Below are 11,106 nucleotides of genomic sequence, written 5' to 3'. Positions count from 1 at the left end.
GGCTCTCTCGCGCTCTCCCCTGCTGGCTCTCTCGCGCTCTCCCCTGCTGGCTCTCTCGCGCTCTCCCCTGCTGGCTCTCTCGCGCTCTCCCCTGCTGGCTCTCTCGTGCTCTCCCCTGCTCGCTCTCTCGCGCTCTCCCATGCTGGCTCTCTCGTGCACTCCCCTGCTGGCTCTCTCGCGCACTCCCCTGCTGGCTCTCTCGCGCACTCCCCTGCTGGCTCTCTCGCGCTCTCCCCTGCTCGCTCTCTCGCGCTCTCCCCTGCTCGCTCTCTCGCGCTCTCCCCTGCTGGCTCTCTCGCGCTCTCCCATGCTGGCTCTCTCGCGCACTCCCCTGCTGGCTCTCTCGCGCACTCCCCTGCTGGCTCTCTCGCGCACTCCCCTGCTGGCTCTCTCGCGCTCTCCCCTGCTGGCTCTCTCGCGCTCTCCCCTGCTGGCTCTCTCGCGCTCTCCCCTGCTGGCTCTCTCGCGCTCTCCCCTGCTGGCTCTCTCGCGCTCTCCCCTGCTGGCTCTCTCGCGCTCTCCCCTGCTGGCTCTCTCGCGCTCTCCCCTGCTGGCTCTCTCGCGCTCTCCCCTGCCCGCTCTCTCGCGCTCTCCCCTGCCCGCTCTCTCGCGCTCTCCCCTGCCCTCTCTCTGCTCCCCCGCTCTCTCTCTCTCACGCTTTTACAGCAATAAGTTTTTAAGCTCAGTCGGCAGAATGACCAACTTCAGCTCTTAAATCTTGTGGTTTTGTAAACAAATCATTTAATATATACAACACTGCTGCAAAATTCTTCATTGACCTTGTTGGTTAATTGGTGAAAAGCTGTTCATTCTTCATTCACAATGATTAGATTGTAATCTCAAAACTGCTTTTCTGCTTACCCCGATAACCTTTTTATCCCTTGCTCACCAAGGAATTGACAAAATGCACTGCAGTAACTCACCAAGCATCCTTAAATATCACCTTCCAAACTCATGGCCTCTACCACCTGGAAAGACAAGGCAACACCACCAACTGCAAGCTTTCCTCCATGTCCTAATATTGTCATCCCTTCACTGTTGCTGGGACAATATCCTGGGGCTTCCTAACCAATACTGTGGAATCCCCAGGGATTTCCTTCTGAAGCAGAAACAAAGGGTTTGTCCAATCTTGTATCCAGTTCTGTTAGCTCAGATATAGGAAGGATAGAGCGGGTTCAGAAGAGATTTACCAGGATGTTGCCGGGAATGGAAGCTTTGAATTATAAAGAAAGGCTGGGATTGTTCACAGGAGCTTAGGGGATTGAGAGGAAATCTGATATAAGTTTATAAAATCATGAGAGGTATAGACAGAGTTTATGGTTGATTATTTTCCCCCTAAGATGGGGGATTTCAAGACTATGGGGCACATTTTTAAGGTGAAAGGAGAGAGATTTTAAAAAGACAAAAGAGGCAAACATTGTACACAGGGTGGTTCTTGTGTGGAATGAACTTCCTGAGCAAGTGGTGAATGTGGGCACAGTCACAATGTTTGAAAGATATTTGAATAGATACATGAATAGGAAAGGTTTTGAGGGATATGGGCTAGGAGGAGGTAGGTGGAACTAGTTTAGTTTGGGACTATGTTTGGCATGGGCTAGTAGGACTGCAGAGTCTGTTTCTGTGCTGTATGACTCTTTTTCTGTTCTGTCTTCATCTCTGCTCATTCTCACTGCATAATACACAGTATACTGTCTCTGCTGTAATCTTGGGGACCAGTTTTAATAGCAAGCTCTGTCTAAAGACTGCCAAACAGAAAACCATTTTATCCAGAAAGAACCTCGCATGCTTCTTAATCTAATGATGTCATAATCAGGAAACCAAATAACATTTTCAGAATACTCATCAGCTCACTTTGGCCTTAAAGGGAGATTACACTGAAGAAAATAGAGGCTCTTTTAAGTATAGGTCAGCACACTTCCTAGCTCTGATCTAAATTCATCGAAAGCTGCTTCAATAATACATATTGCATGCCTGTTGCCTATTTTTTTCTTCTGTCTGAAACAAGTCTGCCCATATATAAGTTTCATCCAACTTGTTTTTGTTCTAGCTCCTTTCATTTCATGTGCAGTACGATCTGAATTTGACTTTGTTGCACTGTCACTTATGTATTTTTTAACACATTAAATTGATTTTGCTGTTTTCTAGATTCTAATATTCATTCAAAATATTTGCTGTTTTTAATTCATCAAATCAGTGTGTTTTTCCATCAGTCAACTGTTTTCACCTCTTAACGGTTTACTTTTACATTAAACAGCAGTTATGTAATCATCATTAAAATAATGTATGAGCTTCATTTTGTAACAGTATCCTCCACAAAAGGTCAAATTCTACCCACACTTCACATGAATAATTTTTTCCAACCTCTCTTGATTTTTGTTTGACCGCCTTAAATGTGTCACAGTTTTCACTGGAAGTAATCTATCGCTATTTACATTATTATTTTTCTAAAATTTAAACATTTCTTGACTGTTTTTTAAAAAAAGAACCTCCACTTTCTTGATGCTTTTGGAAAATAATTCTCAAGCTTCTCTATAGAAGTTTCTTCATTGCTATGAGATAGCTTTCCTGTTCGAGAACTACATTTTCGCATTAGGAATTGTGTGGATGGCAATGGAACACTTGGACCTAAACAGCAAAAGGGTACAGCAGTGCTTCCACATATTGAAGTATCTAATCTGCCAACAGTGAAGTTGCAAGATAATTTCAGTTTGGATAAATGTAATAATTTTATGAGCCTCACGTTTGTGTATTATGTGCCATAAATCTCTCTGCAAATATTGAATTTGTGCATTTGTCATGGGCTGTTGAATATAGTAAAACATATTCTGTTTCCTTTAACATCTATCTTTTGTGAAAGGCTGTTTTCGAAGATGGAATCCACAGAAAGTAACCACAAAGCTGCAAATAGCCAGTCTTCATGTCAATGTAACAAGTGATGTTCTTAATTGCATGCACAGATTTTTAAGCAATGATATTCAGTTGGAGCAAGAGCCCGGTTGGTTATTTCTCCTGTTTAAATCATTATAGTGTATTTCAAGCTTTTGAAAAATTAATATTTTTATGATATAACTTTAAGGATTGTAAATTTCATATATTCTATGTGGTGAATGCTTTCAATTCTCAGTTGTGAAACACAGGTTGCTTAAACAATGTGGTTTATAAGCATTTTAACCTGCAGTGCTCTGAAGTTTGTATTTAGTTTTGCATTTGTATCCCCACGTCAAATTTATGATGAAAGTGTAAATCACATTCAAAAGATTACACTGCTGTTGAACTGTATTCAAACTAACAGAATGTGATTAAAAATGCCAAATTGTCTTGTGATTTATTTTGTCTACATCTGTCACAAATGTGCCGAACAAGTCATGTATTGTCTAAAAGTCCCAATACTAGATAATTGTTCATTTTCTACAACTACTTCACAATGCGTAGTCAGCGATATTGAAAGTCACTTTTTGGGATTCGTTGAATTAATGCATTGTGGTTTATTGTGTTTTTGCCCTTTTAGGGAAATTCTTGAAATTCAAACTCTGAATTATTGTGCATAGTATATCAGTCCTTCTTCCTTGGGTTGAATCACATCTGATTATAATATTCTGACAATTACAGGATCTGTGTAATAGAAATCAACATGTTCTAGAATCTTATGCTTATTAAGAGCTTCAGTAAAGTTATCTTTTGGAATAATAGCTTCTTGTTTGAACATTGCCTATCTGTTTCCTTTCAAAGCCATATAAATCTTTCAATTGTAAAGAATTAGGAGGATTGCATATTTGGCTTGCATTAAATTTTCAATTACACTTCCAAGATTTGCTAATGTGTAAAATAAACAGAGCCCCAGCTTTAGTTTGCAGTCAGGAGAAATCCTAGAACTATGAACTATAAATTTGGGGTAGGAGGGTGTAGTGTGAACTGGATTGTGAATCAAATCAGGAGTCCTAGGAGAAGCCTAAGAGGCTGTCAGTTGCCAATGTCTGCTTTGGTGTTCCAGTCCTGTTTAAATTTATATTTTTGACTTTTAAACAAAGTAAATATTCCTCCTCCTCTTACCTTCTCTCCCCTTACTCTCCGTGCCACATGCAGGCCAACCTATGCCCTGTATGCACCTTTTTTGGCCCTTCATCCCTTGTGGAGCCTGATGCCCATCTATCAAGCTCCAAAGGCCCTAATACCTCTTGTGGCCTATATCCTTAAACCTTCAAACCCACATATCTGTCTTATGGTCTCTTATCACCACTTGGTCACAGTTGCTCCATAGCCCTTTATTGCACCCGTGTCAACTGTACCAGCTTGTACTTCCCATCCATCTCAGTTTGCTCCTCCTTCATCATGGCATATTATCCAGCATGTGCATTGCTCAAGACGGTCAATAGTGCATTGCTGTCACTATTCAAAAAGGCACCACCATATTGATATTTAATACATTAAAATTGTTTTAACTAATTCCTTATGCAAACGAACATTTCCCTTAAGTGCTTAATTACTTATGTCAACAAACATTTAGAAAACCTGGAAAATAATGCAGCTGACTATTTTGCCCTTCAAGCCAGCTCCGCCAGCCTCCGCCACAGTAAGGACCAGCGCGAACACTATTCCTGATGAAGGGCTTTTGCCCGAAACGTTGATTTTCCTGCTCCACGATGCTGCCTGACCTGCTGTGCCTTTCCAGCACCACTCTAATCTAAACTCTGCTCCGCCATTCAGTATAATCGTGGCTTGTTATCCAATTCTGTGTTCTGTTCCCACTTCCTCACCATACCCTTTCATCCCTTGCGCCATAAGAACTGCACCTGTCTCCTTGAAAACATTCAATGTTTTAGCCTCAGCTGCTTTCTGTGACAGAGCATTCCACAAACCCACCATTTTCTGAGTGAAGAAATTTCTTCTTCGCTCAGTCCTAAATGTTTTACCCTGTGCAGGAGCTAATTGATCCTCGCAGATTCCAAACTGAACTTCAGTGAACAGGTTATTGCAAAGTAACTGCTGCTTGATAGCACTGTTGGTGACATCTTCCATTACTGATGGAACAGTTATTGACCAGGTAGGACTTGTCCTGTTTTTTGATTGCAAAACATACCTGGGCAATTTTCCACATAGTCGGCAGATGTCAATGTTGTAGCTGTACTGGAACAGCTTGTACTCCAGCACATTGAAAAAAAACACATTTTAGAATATGCTGTATTGAGAAAAGCGCTCTCAAAGATACACATTTTTAGACTTGTTGACCGGAATTGCTAAGTCAGTCAGGGCAATGGGCATATACAGATAGGACATAAATTCTGGTCAAGCTAGCAACTTCCACGTTCCGTGAATGAAATCAGGGGAAAAAAGGCATTTATGCGATATTTGTGCACAATCATATCCACCTATAATGAATGAAAAGGTCACCTGAATCCTCCTTGCATCCCCCACCTCAATACCAAGTTGTCCTGAAACCATATCCACATGTGTACCTTAGATCTCCAAAGGCCTACCCTGGTTATCCCAAGAAAATGACATGAGTTGCTCTTAACCTGGTTTAATTTGCACATTCCAAGTTCTAGACACCAGGGCCTCCATAATTAGATTACACAGAAGGCAGCCTGTTCCCTCTGGGGATCATGTATGTGTAGTCTGTGACCACCTCTGAAAGTTATATACACCAGTGTGTGTATGTGTTTAACTCACAATAAACAGGTACTGCATTTGCTATAGTTCTTTCTATCGTTGTGCGGACACCTCAGATGGGCATGTAGCAGCAACTTCAGGAAGTGGACATTAGTGTGTAATAGCTCCAGCCAGCTATATGGCTTCAATGTAACATTGGTTATGTAGAATTGGGCAATTTCGGTGGTTAATCAAATTTTCATGTTTGTGACAACTTCGGGAGTAATAGGACTTGAATTGTTATACAGTTTTCTGGCAAAATGTGACGGTACAGGGTGCACAGGGAAAAACTGCATTCAGTTTTGTGTTGAGGCCTGTGTTGAGTTGAATGCTAGCAGTGAGAAACCAGTGATTTAGTCTTTACAATTTTAGGTTTGTTATTCCTGTGGAGGTGAAAAAAGAGAGTGCTTTCTATTAGCAAATTTTTTTGAGAAGATTTGTAGTTCAGATGATAAGTATGTAAGTTAGCTCACTGAGTTTGAAGGTTTGTTTTCAGACATTTCATCACCGTATTAAGTAACATCAGTGAGAGTCTTTGGTGAAGTGCTGGTGGTATGTCCCACTTCTCTATTTATAGGTCTTGGTTTCTTAAGGTGGTTGATGTCATTTCCAGTTTTATTTTAAGGGAAGGTAGATAGGGTCTGAATCGATGTTTTTATTGATTGATTTCTGGTTAGAATGCCATTCCTCTAAGAATTCTCTTGCGTGTCTTTGTTTCGCCTGTCCTAGGATGTGTGTGTTGTCCCAGTCAAAGTGGTGTTTTTCTTTGTCTGTATATATAGAAACTAGTGATAGTGGGTCATGTCTTTTGGTGCTTTCTATTCGATTGTTTGGGGAAAATCTGGGATAAAATCGCTTCTCATGCTTCTCTTTTATTCCTTGATTGACTTTTCTAATTTACATGTTCTCTGGGTATGTTTTTGTACAGATAGGTTTTTAATCAACTTCTCCAGAGTTGAGCACGTGGGACTTGAACCCAGGCTCAGAAATAGGTACACTACCAGTCCACCACAAGGGCCCTATGAAAGGTTGTTGTTTAGTTATTGAGGTCTTTGAGCTGCACATTGTCTGTCTGATGACTTGTCTAGTAAAATAGCTTTGTGCAGTCAGGTGGTTAGTATGTTTGAATATTTTTCTCTCTCTTTCTACACAATGCATCACTCTTACAACAAATGCTTAACTTGCTCCTGTGCTAAACAGTGTTTCTGTGCTCCTGTTTAAGATGCTGTCCTGGCAATGTTAACGTTTTTGCCCCAAGTCAGAAAATCATGAGCTTATAATCGAGGCTGACACTTCAGTGCAGTACTGAGAGAGAATTTCACTATTAGAGGTGTTTTGTTTTGGATGTGAAGTTCAGTCATGGCCCAGTCAGTATCTGTGGTACTGTTAAAAGAGTAAGGGGACTTCTCCCACATTATTACATGTTCATTACCTTAAGACCATTTTAGTTTTTTTATGTCAATAGTTTTTTTGCTCTTTGTCAAGACCTTGTTTTGCAAATATTATTTGTTACATTATAACAATTCTACATAGGCTGTAAAAGCATTTTGGGACATCTTTAAATTGTGAAAGGCTTTATATAAATGTCAGCTCCATCATTATTATTTGGAGATGCAACTCAATTTTTTTTTCGCATGCATTATTTGTAAGGAGTCCCACTCTTGTTGCATTGTAAACTTTAATTTTGGAAGAAAATTGATCAAGCCAAATGGTGTAGCACGTAACTCTTCCCTTTCCTAAATTACTAGGATCATGACTTGGGTTTGTTCGTTGATATGTATGATAATGATTTACCATTAAATCAGTGGAGGCTTTAAGTAATTATTCTGTCCCATGAGCTGCCTGCTACCACTCAAATCTGTTTCATTTTTGTGTGTGTTCTCTCTTGTTTTGGGTTGCTGTGTCAATTTTTAGGTTAGACAGAATTACAAAAATAATTTCTGTAAGAATTCTTATTTACCCTTTCATTTCTTTTGTCTTCCAGCTTTTGAAGCTTTACAGTTGGGAAGGCATATTTGTCAAGGCTGTTGAAATGGCAAGAGAGAAAGAGCTGAAGTATTTACTGAAAGGAGCTGTTTATGTCATTGCAACATGTGAGTATTACTCATGACCATTTATGCAAATCTTTGATATATCTTTTGCAACCTCTGCAGTTTAAGAATGAACTGTCTGTAAATGTTGTGTAATTCTGTTTTCCAGATGAATGAGTCTTTTTTTTCTTGCCCAATGATTTCCACTTATCAAAGTTTTAGTTGTGTTCTGAATTGAAGACACCATAACACCCAAATTTAATGTTCAGGTCTGCGCTAATTGATGCTCATTGTTTGGGGATAATTCTTGGTCCCAAAGCATGAAGTTTAATGGTAGGAAGATTATACTGGAATATAGTGATCTTCCCTATCTCACCACAATTTCTTTTCCAGCCCTCAGATTATGTCCCTGGCATCAGGTGGGCAACACAGACAGCTCGACTCTCCCTCTGCCCTACAGAGAAGCTCACTATACTGTCAGCTACAGATAGCCATAAAGATCTCACTTTCTCAACCTTGCTTCTCATCTGAGTCATGGTGACCCTCAGGTTAAGCCACCACCTGTCATCTGTCTCTATTGAGAGAATAGGCCAATGCTTCTCCTGGACTATGAAGACTTTACTGTCACCTACTGCTACTACATTCTTTGTTGCTTCCCCCACTTGAATGGCTTCATGTACCATGGTGCCCTAGTTAGTTTGCACATCCACTGTGCTTACCTGCTCCCATCCAACAGGCTGAGAACCTCCAACCAAATGGACAATTGCAGAGGCTGACACTCTTGCCCTCTGTGTCCCCCTGCTAACCACACAATTACGTTCTCATCCCTTGATCATTCATCAAATTAGAAGATCCTATCCTAAGCTGTGTGACTGCCTCCTAAAACAAACAATCCTGTAGCTTTCCCCCTCCCTGTTGAGTTATAGTGCAGCTAGTTCAACCTCTAGCACATAAATTCTATGCCAAAATTTCAGAAGAGAACTGTGTTTTCCTGGCTGAAGAACCAAATACTTTTCCAGTTCAGCTGAGGGCACCCAGTCACTTCAGAAGTGCTTTCTAGCCATGGAAGTTGCAAGCCAGAAGAGTTTGAATAAAAGTTTTTGAGGTGTTAAGGGACTGAATATTACATTTTCTCGCTAATATAATTTCATTGCGTTTCGTGGAAGGTTTCTCTCTGTGAAGCCAAGTGCGTTTTCTCATGCTATGCTCTCTGCTACTGCACCCATCTCCCACCAAGGGTCACAGTGTACCATTATTGCATGCGACATCTTCCTTCGTATGCTCTCTCTCACTCCTGTCCCAACACCACTAACCCTGCATGCCTCTGTGCTACCTACTCATTTGCTCAGAATAACTGATTCAGAATAATTTCTTCCCTGACTGTACCAGCGCTAACAGCCATGCCAGCTGCTTTCATTTTATTTTAGGAGAAAACAGCCCACAATAAGGCAGAATGAGGTAAGACAGCTAACGGGCTGCCCAGCATATGGCTCCTCCTCCTTTGAAGCAGATCCCGACCCTGATCTCACCACGTGGCTGACTGACCATAGTAAAGCCCCTGAACTGGTATTGGAGGCTGCTGTACCAGGACCCCCTGCATGAAAAGTGTTTCCCTTGCCTTGACTGCGTACTGATGACATCCATGACAAGCTTTCTGGCTTTGTCTTTACTAAATGGCAAAGCACAATAGAAATACTGTGAGCCTTGTAGTTCTGGCTGGGAGGGCAAAGTGCAGGCAAAGGGAAAGATGCTGTGAGCATCTGGGGAGGCTCAAAGTAAATGAGCAGAAATGGAGAGCGAGCAAACAGGCCAGAAATGCAGCCTAGTTCAATCCCTCAGCTGTCCAGGCACATAAAATGTCATTGCAGTAGCATTGCACTGATGATTACTGAACTGCCACACAGTGCAGATGGAGTGTACTTGTAAGTGGATTATGGATGTACCATAATGTGGAGAGGTTGTCAAGTGGCTGATGCCAAGGTCCTTGGATGTGTAATGCATGCTGTCACTGCCCACGGAGTGTATCCTGAGATGCAGGATTCTGGAGGAGCAAGCAGACAGCTAGAGTTCCCAACTCCTGCTCAGACTTTTGTGTGGAGAACTTTGTGTCTGGTTTCATCGCAGGAGATGATAGTTTAGGAGGCTACATATTAATCAGGCAGGACCTGCAGTTAATTAGGCTACCAATAAGAAACAATCTGCCTTGTTCAGCAGCAGGGAGAAGTCTATCTAGAATTTCCTCTATGTCCGGCCACTGTTGGAAAATACAGCTAGTCTCTTCTGATAGGTCTTGCTGCACCTCTACTGTGATTCTCCCAGATTTCTCATTGTAGCCAGCATCATTCAGATCTCTAAAATTTCATCTCAGGATTTTCTAACTGTTATATACAGTTACGTCTTTGCTCGTTTAATCTCTTCTTTTGTGTAACAAAGTTATGTTTCAAAGAACATCTGCAGCCTTGTGTGAATATACTTCAGTGACTAACCACCAAGCTAAGTAGCTGAAAAAATTAAAGATACAATCTATGAGCGCTCTATTCTGGGATCTGACCAGTTTAATGTTGCCATCAGCTGGAATCATAGCATTCCTTTCTCTAATAAGTGGCTCAAGAATTGCATGTGAGACACTTGAATTAGGATTTATCCTCAGGCAGAACTCAATGAGCATATTATAGGTTAGAAGGTCAGATCAGATTAGATCAAAGAGTATTGTGTGTAGCTTTGGACTACCCATTAGAGCTCTCAGTTCACCAGGATAATGCTTGACTGGAACCTTGAGCTATGCCGGCTGTTTCCATCATACTGTAGCAGGCTGAGTATATTTCATAGAGTTTTGATACACTGAACAGGGGAAGACTGTTCCATTGTGTTTTAGAATTCATATCAAGGGAGTTTCAATTGAAAATATAATCGAGAGTGAGAAGAGCGGTTAGTAAAATATTTTTTACACTAAATGTTTTTGAGCATTGCTTCAATGTAGGAAATTTGAGAACTAGAGAGCATTGATTCTTTTGAAGGAACATTGGATAATTCTTTGAATAGTAGACAAGACTGAATATGGTGCAAATATAAGATGAATGGAATCAGTTTGCTTTGGCAAAGATCCAGTGCATACTTGAAGAGATAATGACCTTGTGTGTGGTAAGCTTTGAGTCTGTACAGCAGCTGTGGCAATAGGATTTACTCAAACATCACTGTAATGGCAAAATTGTTGATTTAGGTTGGGAGGCCTAACCACGTTTGTCTTTACCCAATGCAAGGTTACATGTAGAATAAAGTTGAATAGGTTTTAACTATTTTCCAGGTAGTCTGTGCAGTAAGAAAATAATATTTGAATATTCATAAATGTAGAATAGAATCAATAATAAAAGAATGGCTAGGTTTCCGTGGTAAGGTTAGATAGCAAATTAAGCATGTAGCTGACATTATA

General features: G+C 41.0%; 1 protein-coding gene across 7 annotated transcripts in view; it reads left to right on the top strand.

Moving 5' to 3' along the window:
* LOC140477463 (ATP-binding cassette sub-family C member 9-like) overlaps positions 1-11,106 on the top strand; it is a 154,399-nt gene that overhangs the window by 49,342 nt on the left and 93,951 nt on the right. For all 7 annotated transcript variants that reach the window (XR_011960740.1, XM_072571401.1, XM_072571399.1 and 4 more), the window contains exon 10: positions 7,631-7,739. Coding sequence is in view for 6 of the 7 variants with exons in the window: in XM_072571401.1 (XP_072427502.1) it covers positions 7,631-7,739 (109 nt within the window). In the remaining variant the exon portion in view is untranslated. The remainder of the gene's footprint in view (positions 1-7,630; positions 7,740-11,106) is intronic.

This window comes from Chiloscyllium punctatum, chromosome 5 (assembly GCF_047496795.1).
Source record: "Chiloscyllium punctatum isolate Juve2018m chromosome 5, sChiPun1.3, whole genome shotgun sequence".
Classification (NCBI taxonomy): Eukaryota; Metazoa; Chordata; class Chondrichthyes; order Orectolobiformes; family Hemiscylliidae; genus Chiloscyllium; species Chiloscyllium punctatum.
Note: the sequence above shows the minus strand (reverse complement) of the source record. Positions and strands in the feature narration are given on the sequence as shown.